Source organism: Akebia trifoliata, chromosome 10 (genome assembly GCF_017979445.1).
Source record: "Akebia trifoliata isolate Shusen 1 chromosome 10, ASM1797944v1, whole genome shotgun sequence".
Taxonomy (NCBI): domain Eukaryota; kingdom Viridiplantae; phylum Streptophyta; class Magnoliopsida; order Ranunculales; family Lardizabalaceae; genus Akebia; species Akebia trifoliata.
In genome coordinates, this window is record NC_141384.1 from 9430033 (window position 1) to 9447878 (window position 17846).

Here is a 17846-nt window from a genome sequence, read left to right on the forward strand (position 1 = left end):
TATGCATTAATTATTGCTAATTCAAGCTGGTCAAATAGGGGTGTTTCTTCATGATTATGTCGAACACATGTGTCCACTACATCAATTCTATAACAATCTTCAGGCTCTTTAGTGGGGAACTTCATCGTTTTGAAAACATTAAATTTCACCTCTTGATCTTGAACTCTCATGTAAGCTCCCCCTTTTGCACATCAATAAGAGTTTTGCCTGTGGCTAAGAATGGTCTGCCAAGAATGATTGGAAATCCTTATCTTCCTCCATATCAAGAACAATAAAATCCACAGGGAATATAAATTTGTCAATCTTAACAAGCACATCTTCAATTTTCCCCCTTGGATACTTTAGTGATCTATCCGCTAACTGGAGTGTCACAGTGGTAGGCCTGGCTTCTCCCAATCCCAATTTTTGAAATATAGACAATGGCATTAGATTAATACTAGCTCCCAAATCACACAAAGCCCTACCAGAGAATTGGTTACCTATTGTGCATGGTATAATAAAGCTTCCAAGATCCTTAAGCTTTGCTGGAAGTTTCCTTTGAATAATAGCACTGCACTCTTCAGTCAAACCCATTGTTTCAAATTTACTCAATCGCCTCTTTTTAGTTAAGATATCTTTCAAAAACTTGGCATAACTTGGCATTTGCTCTAGAGCTTCAGCGAATGGGATATTAATACGCAGCTTCTTGAAGACATTCAGAAATTTTGCAAAATGCTCGTCATGTTTTTGTTTCTTGAAACGTTGAGGAAATGGTGGGGGTGGGTTGTAGGGAGTAATATTTTCTAAGCCCGGTTTGTTATGCTACTGATTTGTAGCTTCTTTCTCTTGTTCACCCTTATCTTTAGAAACTGTTTCTTCTGCCACTAAAACATTCGGTTCTTTTGGTTCCTTGACAACATCATTCAGCTCTTTTCCACTCCTCAATGTGATAGCCTTGCAGTATTCCTTACCATCTCTTTTTGGATTAGTCTCTGTATTGCTAGGCAAGGTTCCTTGTGGACGGTTATTAATTGTTGAAGCAAGCTGACTCAACTGAATTTCTATATTCCGAATAGAAGTAGCTTGGCTTTGGAGTTGAGTTCTAGTCTCTGTCATGAACTGATTAGTGTTTGTCATGAATTGATTAGTGTTGGTTCCCATCTGATGCATTAGATCTTCCAAAGAACGCTTCTTTTCTCTAAGGGGAGCTTGAGGTTGATAACTCGGTTGAAACATGGGTTTTGTAGATGAAGAGGCCTCAACTTGATTATTGTTACTCCATGAGAAATTCGGGTGATTTTTCCAGCCCGGATTGTAATAGTTAGAATATAGGTTATTCTGCTTGCTACCAACAAAATTGAGAGACTCTAGATTATTAGGGCACATATCTCCTGAATGATTGTCTCCACAAACCTCGCATGTAACGGTAGGAGTTTGAATGACATGAACTTCAAATGAATCAAATTTCTTAGATAACGATGCCAGTTGAGCTGTTAAAGCAGTAAGAACATCTAATTCATGCACTCCTGCTATTTTTTTGGATTCATCCTCTCTGTATGTTGTTGGAAGTTGTTAGAGGCCATCTCCTCCAATAAATTATACCCATCCTCGAATGTCTTCGCCATAAGAGATCCACCTGCTGCAGCATCAACAATAGTTCTAATAGATCCAACCAACCCATTGTAGAAAATTTGGATGATCAACCATTCCGGTAGAGCATGATGAGGACATCTCTGAAGTATATCTTTATACCTCTCCCAGGCTTCATAAAGAGATTCACTGTCCAACTGCACGAAAGTAGTGATATCATTCCTCAACTTTGCAATTTTTGACGGTGGAAAATATTTAGCGATGAATTTTTTCGCCAAGTCATCCCAAGTGGTGATAGACTCTCTTGGTAATGAGTTCAACCAATTCTTCGCCATGTCCCTCAATGAGAATGAAAATAATCGCAACCGGATGGCATCATCATCAACACCGTTATACTTGAAAGTAGCACATATCTCTAGAAAATTAGCTAAATGTGCATTGGGATCTTCGACATGTGAACCCCCAAACTGAAATGCTTGTATCATCTGAATAGTAGCCGGCTTGAGTTCAAAATTGTTGGCTTGTATCATTGGACGACGAATACTAGTGTGAATCCCATCCACCAATGGAACAGCATAGTCCCGCATAGACTTAGGACCTTCATTACCATTAGTTTGGTCGGTCATTGTATGGTGTTGAGAAGCTTCTCGCTTATTCTTTCTATTTCTTCGACAAGTTTTCTCAATCTCAAGATCAAAAGGAACAAGCTCTGAATTTCCCGTATTACGCATACACTAGCCAAATACCTACAAAAAAATTTTGGTCTAAAATCAAATATGATTGAATTAATATTAATAAAAAGATTAATAAATTAGTCCCCGGCAGCGATGCCAAAAACTTGTTGTCTATATTTACGCACGCAAGTATATATATCGAAACAAGTAATAAAGTGATAAGAAAGTATCATTCCCACGGAGACTAAATACCAATCTATTGATAATTACCAATTTATTTCTCTAATTTTATCCAAACAAAAGTAAAAATAGGAATTAAAACTAAACAAGAAAACTAATGGAGAAAATAAATTTGCAGATTTAAAATCAATGAGTAATAAAATCTAGGTTTATAATTTCCCCCAAACACTCTACTTAATTAGATTATCTTTCCTTCTATGATAAATTAATCCACTATAATTGTCATCCAAGAACACTAAATTCTCTACAAGCCTCTGTCGATGGTCATGTAAAAATACCCTTCTAAACTAACTCCCTATATGTCTATGAGAATTAAATCAAGAAGAATTCATTAAGAATAAGCTCTCATAAGGGATGCACACGCAACTTGAGTATATGTCTATCTCAAATTAGCATATGTTACTGTATCTAGGTCATGAACACAAAATAACTCTGTCGATATTATTAAGGTTCACCGAATCAATTCAATCAATGGCCAATTAATTAAATCGCATTAAACATAGGATAGAATAAATAATTACATGTGGAATCAGAGAAGAAAGAAATAAAACTAATCAAATATCATAAATGGGTTCCATTATAACCCTAGAATAGAAATTAGTTCATCATTGAAAAGAAAATAAAATCATAAAAGTATTCAGCCATTCTTAGAGATTACAAATATCAAGAGAAGAGATAAAGTTCAGAAAGATAAAACTCAAAAGTCGAATCTCCAGCTTTTGTCCTCCTTCTCGATCTTGTGTCTCCAAGAAAAACCCTAAAACTTCTATCTCCTTCTCTCCCCAGATTAAGGTTTAATCATTCCTATTTATAAGTATGGAGTCATTAGGATTTAAGAGTCTCAAAATCTATCTCTAATTCGGTCCCCAAAAATTAACGTGTAAAGCTAGAAACGTAAGCAGGCCATGGCCTCAAAACATGTCATGCCGCGACTTGTATTTTCATATTTCTGTTATTCAATTCTTGAATTCCCGCCACGGTCTCGTTTTCTATCAAGTTACGGCTTGAAGACTTTTTAGCTTTATGCTTAGCTTCCTTCATCCGAGAGTGAACCAATTTGAGTCAGAATTTCTCCTAAACTTATGCAAACATCCTAATGTTCCATATTGTTCCTAATCTGTAAAATAAGCATAAAAATAAAATAAAAACACATAATTACATTAAAAGTATAAAATAAACTAAACTTAACTAAAAACAACTAAAAGATTCTAAAATTAACAAAATATTATATTTAAAAGTGGTTAATTCGTAGGTATAAAACCCACTCATCAGATGCACTTGATTTCTCTCTTCTTGAAGATAGTGTCTCTATTCTGAACTTCGATTTTGATGGGAGAAAAGGGTTTGAAGATCGTGATGCGTGTCATGTGTTGCTTGTTACACAAAAACCTTATCAAAAAAGAAGAATGGAACATATGCATATTAAAGAAACACAAAAGGTTATTACGGATCCTAGATTGAAATTACATTTCAAAATAATGTTGCCAACTTCAACAACTATTCAAACAGAATAGGACAATATTCTTAGGGTGGATATTATAGAATAAATTGTTCATGAATCAAGCCCCGCAAATCCATTGAAACCTATTGTTCAGGTTAAAACTAATAATACAATAAGGATTATGGGTAAGCAAGAAGTTGAAATTGAAGATGATATGTCTCCTAAAAGAGGTAATTTTGTGTACTCTCTTTTTGTTGGATAGTTTTACACTTTTTATATATTTTTTATTCTTTTAATTTAATCATTCTTACATGATCATCAACTGATTTGGATTCTGTTGTTGATTTGTTTGACCAAAATGATTTTGTAGACATCCCTATTTTTTTAGGTATATGAGATGTTTGGAATGTTCGTCATCTTCGTGGAAGGGTTTTGAATTTCACTAGTATTGAAGACTTCTCAAAGAGTAATATGGATGAGGTTCTTTCTATCCTCGCCAAAATACACATAGTATTCCATCAACCAAACACATGAATCCTATCCCGTTGGTATTACCTACTTCCAATAAGTTAGTTGATTCGTCAATGATTACCCCGAAGTCGCTTGGGATGCTTACTATTTTTACTTAGATTCAACAAGCTTTCTTACATGATAGTGATATCAACTTATGTGTACAACAAGAACTTTAGAGAGCTCGTAATGAATTCCTTCGATCTAAGGTTGAATTGATGTTTAATATTAGTTTTTTCCAATCTTAGAGAATGCAATCTCTTCATATGCCTATGTTCACTTCTTCTCTTAAAGATGCTTTTAGAACTTATCCTATGTTCTTTGTGAATTTCTTCAAGTCACTTATACTTGAAGTGAAGTCGTATCTTATAAGATGAGAAAGAGATTTATCATCTTTGTCAATAGATGAGAGGGATCTTTAGATATCTATCATGGACAAGGAAGCTTACTAAAATGTCAGTCAATAGATAACTTGCGCACACAACTAACTGAGGATGAAGAGAAAAAAGTTGAACTAACTACAAGAGAAGCCGAGTTGACTCAAATCAGATAAATGCTACCACAAACCATTACTTCTAAAGAGTTACTTAATACCCAAGTTCAAGAAAGGGGGAGGCTTTGTTCACTATTGAGACTAAATACACTCACCTCTTTAAGGCTCCAATCATTAATGATGATGGAATAGTTACTTGCTAAGCGGAGAGGGAGTCTTTGAAGAAGTTCTGAACCCTTACTTCTTTATATTAAGTTTTTTCATTTCCCTTTTTTATTATTGTATAAGACATAGGAAATTATGACATTGTTTATTTCATTTGAAATTAATAAAATTTCCTTATTTCTTTATACAAGTATATATATTTTGTTGATGTGGTTAAACCTAAGATAAATTTGCAGGTTGCCTACGTACTTAAAATTGGATCAAACCATAATGTAATTCAAATAGATAACACTCAACATTTTGCTTAAACCGCCCTCTTGAGTTTTCAATCTAGTGAGTTCTTTTATATTTTACTTTTTGTTTTTATTTATTTGTTTATTTTTGAACAGTTCACAGTTTTAATTTTTGCAGGTCAGGAGTATCATATAGTTTAAGCTCGTACGATAATGAACATTATCAGACAATTTAGGCTTGCAATGAGTATGCTTCTTTTAAGCATAGTATTATTTAAGAAACTTAACGTTGACTAGACCAAGATGTAATCATTTTGGTGTTAGAAGAATGTATGCGCCATTAGTGCACACATTCTTTATTACGTGAAGTCCATTCCAGTTTAGATCAAACTTCTTCCCAAAATGATATGAGAGATGATGGATCACTGCACAACGACCATTAAACCACCAACTTGGAAGGAATGTGGTCGAATTTTATTATTAAAAACGCATGACAAATGGGCTTGGTGACATTCTAGCCATTGTTGTGCTTCTAGCTTTTCTCATCCAATGCATCGAGTTTAGCTAGATATAACTTGACGTTCTCATCACATGTTAAACCTTCTTGGATTACGATCCTTAGTGAAGGTATCTGACGTTCTAAGGGAAGGTCAACTTCAACTTTGTACATTAATGAGTATGGTGTCGCTTGTGTAAGGGTGTGGTATGAGGTTTATGTATACCTACAATGCTTCCCCAATTCGTTCATATCACTCTTTTTTATTATTTTGAGACAATCTTTTCAAGAAGCTTGCAAAAGATTTTATTGTAAACTTTGACAAATCCATTTGCCGCAGCATTGTACATCTTAGAGCACCTCTACTTGATGTTAAAATTTATGCAGAATTTATCTGTCAAGGTATTGATGAAAGGTTTTCCATTATATGTCAGAATATATCGTGGAATGTCATAACGGAAGACGATATTATTTTTAATGAAGTCGACTACTGTTTCTTTTTTAACTTATTGAAGGGAAATTACTTCAATCTATTTAAACAAGTAATATGTTGTAGTAAGGATGTAGAGGTGGTCTTCAAGACTTCAAAAGTGGTTCGACAACATTGAGTCCATACTTGTCGAAAGACCAAGATACGACTATAAGATGAAACGGCTCTAGTGGTTGGCGAATATAATCTCCATGAAACTGCCAAGTTTTACACATTTTTTGTGGCGTCCCGCCAAACGCTAACACAAATCCCCATGTCAGATCTCGAGGTACTAGGTGGCACCTCGAAATTTCAGCATGGTCTCCTCTGTTTATGTTAGCAATCCAAGGCGTTTAATCAGCACCTGATAAACGGCATACAATCCTGCAAACAGATATAAAGTATAATACTAGCGGAAGCCTATATAAGTCTAATAACGTACGAAAGATCAGAGTGCGAAAGAAGAAAAATTATATACAGGATTATACAAAATTCCTCACTCTAACAGAAATCCTAACACTCAAACAACATCTATAATACTCTTGGAATAATCGACACCAATAGGGGGTGTAACCCCAATACTCACCGAGTGATGAACTCTGGCTGTCTATCTGACCCACCAGATGATTCTCACTCATGTTCTATTCCTGCCTCGCTAAGCTTCGGATCTGAAACTAAAAAATGGAGAATGAAAGGGTGAGTAACAATGGTTACCCAGTAAGGAAGCAACAATCTCTGCCAATAACCTCTCCTAACATGAACGAATAAACATACTGAATCATTTTAAAATAAACAAAGTTTTACAGAAGAAAACTACAATTAACTAGTACATATAGCCAGAGATGAGCAATTAAACATTTTAAAACTCACATTACATCAATCAACAGTACTCACTATAACATTCTCTTTTTATACAAATCTAATTGATCAAATGGAAACATTAAACATGGATTTCATTTTATATATCAAAATAAGCAACAGATACATAATACACAATGGTGGAGTATTGGAATTAGAGTGTTGGGATTCACGACTGGATCGCTCCCAGTCGGGACATGATGTTACAATTTCTCTCTAGCTTCTAGTTCCTGATTTTGTGGCCGGTCGCTGCACTTACCACGTTTGGTTGACTATTTACCCGGCTCAGGCTGGCCGTTTGACGTGACCGTAAGCAATGGGTCTCTTTTCGATGTGTCAGAACGTTCGACTACTATAGATTGTTAGTGATCACTGACCAATCATCTTCGTCTATGCCTATCAGGCGTGCATGTGATTCCCAAATATACAAACCATTCGTATACGACCACCTTTACATTACAAGTTCACTGGTAAAGATAGAGAGGAATAAACCCGGATTCCAGTTGTGACTCCACTCTCATACGCGTCCCATACCACGTATGAGTTTGGTGGTCCCTACCATACATCCCAGGATAGTACACCACTCCGAATGATATGACGCACTATCCCTTCAGGCATTCACAAACTCTTTAACAGCTCACAAAATAGGTACATATATATATATTATTTTCATTTGAAAACAAAAGAGAAATTAACAATACAAGGTTGAGAATAGATATCCAGTTTCCTACCATGCAAGTGTGGCCACCCGGCCTAAAATAAATAACATAACGGAGCGCCCCGCGCTAATAGAAAGGAAATAAACATGCAACCAATAATATTATCCCTGGATATCTGTTCACCAACCTACACACAACACAACAACGTAAAATGCAGACATCACCCCTCGAGTGTGACTCTGACATTTTACCGTTTCATACCCTTTTTCTTTTTTTTTTTTTTTTTTTACAATTTTTAATCTCTTCAATAAAACATCCATTTTCTGATATTCATCAACTCAATATGAATTCATTGAATATTAAATCACATTTTCCAATTAAAAAATTTATTTTTATCAATAATATTGAAAAAGAAAACAAATTTTATATCAAAACGGGGTCCGAACAGTGCACAAGACCTAATTTATGGAAATAACCCATTAACATACCCTACCCATGTATAATTTGTTAAAAATACAAGTAAACATATCAATCATGCAATTTCTGGCGTGAATTTTTCAAATAACAAAATAATTCTATATTTTAGAAATACATCCAAATTTTTTCGATAAAATCCTAAATGCAATTTTCACAATCTACGATTACTAATAGAAATTGAGAGTTCCTTACAATCACTAGGCGACGGAATTGAAGCACGTGCGTGGAAATCGAGGCGAACGACGCGGAAATCGAGATGGACCAAACTTCGAAGCGACTGATTTTCGAAATCGGCCCGGTAGTTTTGAAGATCTCGATGTGCTCGTCTCTTCTCCCTTCTACGATGAAAGACGGTTTGACCCCGAAATTGATGAAAATTGAGGTTGAAGTTACGAAATCTCCGTATAAAAATACGGCTGATTTTTGACTATACGGGGTGAAAAAGGCGAGAAAACGAAAGGAATTTGGGTGGGTTATGTAGAGAATGAGGCTGCGGACGTTTCTCCCTTCTGCGTCGGAAGACGGTTTGACCCGGAAACGGACGAAATCCGAGGTCAAAGTTTCGAAATTTTCGTATCCAAATACGGCTGATTTTTGACGATATCGGGTAAAATAGAAAGTGAAACAAAGAAAGGTTGGGTGGGTTTTGTAGAGAACGTAGCTGCGGACATTTCTCCCTTCTGCGTCGATCGTCGACGGCAAGCCGTTTGTGAGAGATCTGAGATTGAAGATCGAAGAGAAAAAAAATTCATTTTTTTTATATGTCTCGGCCGTATGGACGCGTTGGGGAAGATGACATATAAAAAAAAATTAAAATTATTATTTAAATAAAATGTGGGACGAATTCGGTATTTTGTCAATTGTTTCGATCGATGATAACTTGATCATCCGGACTCCAAAACTGACAAATGAATACTCTATTTCACCTAATTTTCCGTTCCGGATCTAATGGTATAGTCAATTTTTATAAATTATGTCTCCATAAAAATTTTACATTTTTAGCCTGATGTGACCCCTAAACTTTATGTCGTTTTCGTTTTTGGCGATAATTCGACTTCCTGATCTCCAAAAATGACAAATAAATAGTCTATGTTGAATAATTTTTGTTATGAATCCAATGGTATAATCAAATTTTAAAAATTATTGCTCTAATAAAAAGTCACTATTTTAGCCTAGTCCGACCCGGTAATCGAGGATTTGTAACTTTTATATTTGGACTCGCATTTGAGCGTGCTTACGGCTAAACTATGTTTTTCGATCATTTTGAATCTAATGGTGAGGTCAGATTCTATTAAAAATGATCAAAACAAGGTCCCACAGTTTTACCCTAAGTCCCACTTTCAAGATTTTCTTAAAATTCCACTATTTATTTTTCCTCGAGATACGAATTAAAAATTTGGGGTGTTACATTCTCCCCCCCTTAATAAAAATTTCGTCCTCGAAATTAAAATCATACCTTATTGAGCTTTGTCGCGATTCCACTAACACGACATAAATAAGAGACAACGCTTATTTTCGATTACCATCTATTGTTAGTCCCAAACCAATCTGATTTATAACTGGTAGACTTATGTCTCCCATATTCCGTCAACCCAACACATTCATTAATTAATCACTCTAATTCAAACTTATACTCCAACTAATCCATTATTTATATAACCACAAGATAACAATCAATTCACATTGTATCACTTCCCCACCAATATCTATCAACCACAATCCTTTCACATTTTCTTTATTCTTCATCTTTACTTCTCTCATTAATTACATCTTTACTTCTCTCATTAATTACATCGTCTATTATGTTTTACTCATAATTGTTATGAATATTACTCCCCAATGCGTAGTCTTACTGCAACATACCACTGTCTTTATATTCGATTCAATATTACATTTCTACTTATTACGATATTTCCTCAAAATCTCTGTCATAACCTTTATAATTTAAGATCTTACTCGAGGGGATAAATCATACATCTATCTTCTCACAATTCCATTAAGTCATCATTAATGCAACATTGTCACAAGATTATTCTTTCTCACATTTTACATCGACCCACCTCCTAACTTATACTCTACTAAATCTCTTTAGGATGGATGTGGGCACAGGTAGGTAGTAGCCGCTGCTTCTACGGAATCATAATCATTACTTATAACTCTTTCGTTTCAAGGAGTGAAAAGGAACCACAATCGAAGTCTTAAAGTGAGCGCTTGTCTATAGAAAGCATTGATCACGTAACGAGAACGATAATAATGAATTCTTCTACTGGAAGGCAATCGTGAAAGGAAAAAGTAAAAGAAGAGTTAGAACCGACACCGAGGATAGAAAGAAAAAAGGGAAAAGATTATCTATCTTTCTAAATGAGGAGAATCGATTCAAGAAGTCGTAAAGCAAGACCTGCTTTATCTAATAGTTCAGTCGTTAGGCCTCCCAAAGTTTAGCCATCTTCAATCGAAAGGAAAGATATGCGACTCCTTGCGTTGATATTCGAGGAAGTAGCTCTCGACACGAAGGATATACAATAAACACCTGCTTATCTACTAGTGTAATATACAAGTAATTGACTAGACTATTGATATAAAGACTAGCGTACCAATTGAACATCACTTGTCTTTTCACACTTTACAATTATTCTAATACCTATTTTGCAAGTTCTTAAATGATCTTCCAAAAATCTTATTCTTTCTTCGCAAGGCCTTCCAATGGTATAAATAATTTCATTACTTGACCTGTATCAGTGGTTTCTAGTTCTAGCAAGTGTGCAAACTCTTCACAGAATTATATAATCTAGAGGAACCAATATTGAGTGAAACTCCACGTTCTAACATTATAATTAGAAATTGTACCTTCCAAAACTTCGTTGGAGACATGTACTTTCTCCTGGGTCACAATCCTTGCTCGTGACTGTGATAGAGAGCATTATTTCCTAATATGTTTCACTTGACCACACGCGTAACAATGTCAATAATTTTGTCTTCGTAGATCTCTGTGGAGTAGGCAGTTGGTAGACTGGAGTTTGTAAGCTCTGAACCTACCTTGTTGATTCATTTGGCCTTGTTGGTATCATTGGAGCTCCAACTGCTATATAACTCGGCGATTGGGGAACTCTACAACTTGATAGTGGAGGAGTTCTATATTATAGATACATGGATTTGGAGGAGATTGACTTCGAATAAATCGATCTCTTGCTCGAATCTGATCTGGGAAGAAAAGAAATCTAAGGTCAACTCATTTACCCCTTGAAGGTCTGAAACTCTATCTCCTCTCGTTTTATCATTTAAGCTCGATTTACCGTATTTCTATAATTGGTAGTCTTAATCATCGATCTCTTGGCCCTTAGGTAGGGTTATAGTCTTCTAAAGAATCTACGGGCCTTTTACAGATTTATCAAGATAAGCTCGGACGCACATCGTGACAACCTAGTGAACATCATATTATATTCGGTAATCGATAGATTACCCTGCACTAATCTCAAAAACTCCTAGTTCTTGATTTCTCGAGTAATCTCGAATATAAATCTATCGAGAAATATCCTCTCGAAGTTTACCCACTCAAACGATCCATCTCCCAATACATTCATCTCAAAATGTTACTAATGATTAGCATCCTCGTCCAACTAGAATGTAATCACCGTCACCCACTGATCTCTTGGCACTACATGACACTCAAAGTCTCTCAAGTCTTCAAAATCCACTTATTGACCTCAATCAGATCGAAAAAGTCCCCAAATCTTGATAGACGTAATCGTTAAAAATTCTACAACCACATCCTTGGATTTACCTGTCCTTTGGGCTAGGGAATTCTCTTATTCTTCAAAGGCACGACCTTGTGGTAATGGTCTCTAAGGTGGAATAGTATTTCCCTTTTGCGAAGAAGTCCAACGCTTCCTCATTTCTTGGATTTAGTGGTGTGTCTTACAATCGTGGTAAATCTTGTACCATCTCTTACTTCCGATTACTAGTCTTGTCTGTTCGGGATGGCACGAATACGTTATCAACTTTATTTAAATCTGGTGGCCTTATTGTTCCTTCAATTGGTTTGTCTAGCATATTTTTGAGGCATGCATCCTTAATCGATTGATATTGACTCGAACATTGTTCTCCTTTATATCCCAATTTACCACATTCGTAATATATCACAACTCTTCTTTTCAACTGATTTAGTAGTATATGTTTTTTCTTATAAAATTCTTCCATCCATTGAGTTGGTATGTCTATAATATCACACCTCACGTATGGTTATTTTTCCTGTGAATTTGCTAGTTTTGTAATTATTTGTCTCTTATTAAATACTAATTGCCTTCCTTCCATTTGGCGTCGAGGTGATGGTGGTTGTACTATTCATATTTCTTCTCTAAAGTTATCATGAGACTCAGCTACCTATCCGATGAATGACATTAGTTGTAATATCGGGTCAGTAGTCTGATCCAAAACCTATCTTGTCTCTGTTGTGTTTTGGCCTCTGCCTCGTCCACTCATCTCGCTTATGTTCATCCGTATTAAGGCACTTATTAGAATAAGGCCAAAACCATTCTTACGTAACTATGAATTACTACCGTAGCTTGAAACTTAGAAATGGACTCCATTTCCATTACTAACAGAACATATCTAAAATCTTATCTTAGGCTTACTAGGCTCTATAGACTTCTAGACACGGAAGAACTCGTAATTCCAATACGGAACTACTAATGAGCTCGGATACCGAATTCCTAGTGACATTCTATGATTATTGCTCTAATAACTGTGGTATCAGCTAATTCTTCAAAACATAGCAGATCAGTATCCCATATGGATCTAATACTATGCTCTGATACCATCTGTGGCGTCCCGCCGAACGCTAACACAAATCCCCATGTCAGATCTCGAGGTACTAGGTGGCACCTCGAAATTTCGGCATTGTCTCCTCTGTTTATGTTAGTGATCCAAGGCGTTTAATCAGCACCTGATAAACGGCATACAATCCTGCATACAGATATAAAGTATAATACTAGCGGAAGCCTATATAAGTCTAATAACGTACGAAAGATCAGAGTGTGAAAGAAGAAAAATTATATACAGGATTATACAAAATTCCTCACTCTAACAAAAATCCTAACACTCAAAACAACATCTATAATACTCTTGGAATAATCGACACCAATAGGGGGTGTAACCCCAATACTCACCGAGTGATGAACTCTGGCTGTCTATCTGACCCACCAGATGATTCTCACTCATGTTCTATTCCTGCCTCACTAAGCTTCGGATCTGAAACTAAAAAATGGAGAATGAAAGGGTGAGTAACAATGGTTACCCAGTAAGGAAGCAACAATCTCTGCCAATAACCTCTCCTAACATGAACGAATAAACATTCTGAATCATTTTAAAATAAACAAAGTTTTACAGAAGAAAACTACGATTAATTGGTACATATAGCCAGGGATAAGCAACTAAATATTTTAAAACTCACATTACATCAATCAACAGTACTCACTATAACATTCTCTTTTTATACAAATCTAATTGATCAAATGGAAACATTAAACATGGATTTCATTTTATATATCAAAATAAGCAACAGATACATAATACACAATGGTGGTGTATTGGAATTAGAGTGTTGGGATTCACGACTGGATCGCTCCCAGTCGGGACATGATGTCACAATTTCTCTCTGGCTTTTAGTTCCTGATTTTGTGGCCGGTCGCTGCACTTACCACGTTTGGTTGACCATTTATCCGGCTCAGGCTGGCCGTTTGACGTGACCGTAAGCAATGGGTCTCTTTTCGATGTGTCAGAACGTTCGACTACTCTAGATTGTTAGTGATCACTGACCAATCATCTTCGTCTATGCCTATCAGGCGTGCATGTGATTCCCAAATATACAAACCATTCGTATACGACCACCTTTACATTACAAGTTCACTGGTAAAGATAGAGAGGAATAAACCCGGATTCCAGTTGTGACTCCACTCTCATACGCGTCCCATACCACGTATGAGCTTGGTGGTCCCTACCGTACATCCCAGGATAGTACACCACTCCGGATGATATGACGCACTATCCCTTCAGGCATTCACAAACTCTTTAACAGCTCACAAAATAGGTACATATATATATTATTTTCATTTGAAAACAAAAGAGAAATTAACAATACAAGGTTGAGAATAGATATCCAGTTTCCTACCATGCAAGTGTGGCCACCCGGTCTAAAATAAATAACATAACGGAGCGCATCGCGCTAACAGAAAGGAAATAAACATGCAACCAATAATATTATCCCTGGATATCTGTTCACCAACCTACACACAACACAACAACGTAAAATGCAGACATCACCCCTCGGGTGTGACTCTGACATTTTACCATTTCATACCCTTTTTCTCTTTTTTTTTCGATTTTTACAATTTTCAATCTCTTCAATAAAACATCCATTTTCTGATATTCATCAACTCAATATGAGTTCATTGAATATTAAATCACATTTTCCAATTAAAGAATTTATTTTTATCAATAATATTGAAAAAGAAAACAAATTTTATATAAAAACGGGGTCCGAACAGTGTACAAGACCCAATTTATGGAAATAACCCATTAAAATACCCTACCCACGTATAATTTGTTAAAAATACAAGTAAACATATCAATCATGCAATTTCTGGCGTGAATCTTTCAAATAACAAAATAATTCTATATTTTAGAAATACATCCAAATTTTTTCGATAAAATCCTAAATGCAATTTTCACAATCTACGATTACTAATAGAAATTGAGAGTTCCTTACAATCACTAGGCGACGGAATTGAAGCACGTGCACGGAAATCGAGGCGAATGACGTGGAAATCGAGACGGACCAAACTTCGAAGCGACTGATTTTCGAAATCGGCCTGGTGGTTTTGAAGATCTCGATGTGCTCGTCTCTTCTCCCTTCTACGATGAAAGACGATTTGACCCCGAAATTGATGAAAATCGAGGTTGAAGTTACGAAATCTCCGTATAAAAATACGGCTGATTTTTGACTATACGGGGTGAAAAAGGCGAGAAAACGAAAGGAATTTGGGTGGGTTATGTAGAGAATGAGGCTGCGGACATTTCTCCCTTCTGCGTCGGAAGACGGTTTGACCCGGAAACGGACGAAATCCGAGGTCAAAGTTTCGAAATTTCCGTATCCAAATACGGCTGATTTTTGACGATATCGGGTAAAATAGAAAGTGAAACAAAGAAAAGTTGGGTGGGTTTTGTAGAGAACGTAGCTGCGGACATTTCTCCCTTCTGCGTCGATCGTCGACGACGAGCCGTTTGTGAGAGATCTGAGATTGAAGATCGAAGAGAAAAAAAAATTCGTTTTTTTTATATGTCTCGGCCGTATGGACGCGTTGGGGAAGATGACATATAAAAAAAAATTAAAATTATTATTTAAATAAAATGTGGGACGAATTCGGTATTTTGTCAATTGTTTCGATCAATGATAACTTGATCATCCGGACTCCAAAACTGACAAATGAATACTCTATTTCACCTAATTTTCTGTTCCGGATCTAATTGTATAGTCAATTTCTACAAATTATGTCTCCATAAAAAATTTACATTTTTAGCCTGATGTGACCCCTAAACTTTATGTCGTTTTCGTTTTTGGCGATAATTCGACTTCCTGATCTCCAAAAATGACAAATAAATAGTCCATGTTGAATAATTTTTCGTTATGAATTCAATGGTATAATCAAATTTTAAAAATTATTGCTCTAATAAAAAGTCACTATTTTAGCCTAGTCCGACCCGGTAATCGAGGATCTTGTAACTTTTATATTTGGACTCGCATTTGAGCGTGCTTACGGGCTAAACTATGTTTTTCGATCATTTTGAATCTAATGGTGAGGTCAGATTCTATTAAAAATGATCAAAACAAGGTCCCACAATTTTACCCTAAGTCCCACTTTCAAGATTTTCTTAAAATTCCACTATTTATTTTTCCTCGAGATACGAATTAAAATTTTGGGGTGTTACATTTTTTGTGTAATCTAAGAAATCTTTTACCATAGTATACCAGTAGAATCTCATCATCTTTAAGCTATTATGGAGTTTCGGTCTAGATTGATGTGAACCATACATTCTAGAGTGGGTTTCTTCCAAAGCGTCTTGGACTTCATTGTTTCCAAGACGTCTGCTATGATTGAAATAATGTAAATTAAATACCCCCAGTGCAGGGTTGTAATGCAGTAGTAAAATCTTGAGAGTTCGATGTTGATCCACGGGGATTATGTTAAAATTGAAATAAAATACGAATGAGGTGGAAAAAGATTTGACCTAAACTATTAAAAAGATCATTTTCGTATGAAGTAAAAATTAAAAGATTTAAAACAGAAATTAAAAAGCACTAAGGCATCGAAGATCCACTCAAAAATCATAATTTAATTCATTCAACATTTTTTCTCAATTAAGTTTGAATAAAGATTCTCTCTAATCGAATGATATAATAATTAAACCAACAAAACTATGTTCTAAAATATAAGATTGCCACGTATTGCACATTCACATATCACGGGGATTCCTTAAGCAGTTAATGTAACAATCATCCACAATGAATTAGGAAAATTTTTCAAACATTCAATGTGATGATCATAGCTAAAAATTCAAAAATAATTTATAGATGTATAATTAAACAAAAAGAATTAACTCACCTTAAATCAATCCAAAAAAATATAAATATTAATCCACTATTGTTAATCGAAATAAAATTATAATCTTCGAGTTTCACTCTCAGCTTTAGTTAGGATTTTAACCAACAATCTCCATAAACGAGCCCATCAAAATTATTGAATAAAAAACGTAAAAAATTAAACTAAAAGAAATTAAAGAGGAGGATTGGAGAAAAAGAAAATAATAATAATTAGAAGTGTAAAGAAATAAATAATGTTAGGAGAATAGAGAAAAATAAAAATCAATTAAAATAAAAGGAGAGATATGGGAAGAGAGAGAATTTAACATGTGGAGGAAAGATAAAGAGAACTAGAAACAATAAAGATATAGAGAAATGTATGGGATCTTTTAAAATAAAATAAAATATGAGATAATTTTATTCTTTTACATAAGAGAATATGTAGAGATTTCTATTTTTTTTTAAATATTTTCTTTATTTCTTTAGTCCTTCATTTAACTTATCTCATAATTTCTCCTCCACCCTTTTATATATTTTATTCACCAAAAATCTATCTTTAATCTTTTTATCTTATTTTGAACCTCCAAGACCTACAAAAAAAATTCAACTAATTAGATCATAATAATCAAATTAACATTAATTAATCACCATAAATTAGGGGTAAATATAATCAATTTGCATAATTATCAACATCTCATGAAGATGTCGTTGAAAGTGCAATAATATAACTTATTATTAAAGTATAGAAATCGAGGTTCCGTACGACGTATTTATTTTTTGTGCTTCAGATCGTCTTGCAACTTCCCATACAATAGGTAGTCGATAAGTGGCTGCCTCCAGTCTTCGACTTCAACCTCGAATATTTTGATGACATTCGCTTTAAGAGACATACAAACCCAAATTCTTAAAGAGGTATTACTCATTTTT

At 35.1% G+C, this 17846-nt stretch overlaps 1 protein-coding gene and 1 non-coding gene across 2 annotated transcripts; one reads left to right on the plus strand and one right to left on the minus strand.

The window, feature by feature from the left end:
• Nucleotides 1-213: 213 nt before the first annotated feature.
• LOC147393092 (uncharacterized) lies at nt 214-573 on the minus strand. The gene has a single exon (XM_086456499.1). The coding sequence runs from the start codon at nt 571-573 to the stop codon at nt 214-216; it is 360 nt and encodes a 119-aa protein (XP_086312625.1).
• A 1119-nt stretch (nt 574-1692) lies between these two features.
• Nucleotides 1693-1799, plus strand: LOC147393093 (small nucleolar RNA R71). The gene has a single exon (XR_015182469.1). It is a non-coding gene; the product is annotated as a small nucleolar RNA R71 (small nucleolar RNA).
• Nucleotides 1800-17846: the final 16047 nt, after the last annotated feature.

Excerpts from the sequence above, each read along its gene's own strand:
- LOC147393092 (XM_086456499.1), bottom strand. The coding sequence starts at position 573 with ATGGGTTTGACTGAAGAGTGCAGTGCTATTATTCAAAGGAAACTTCCA.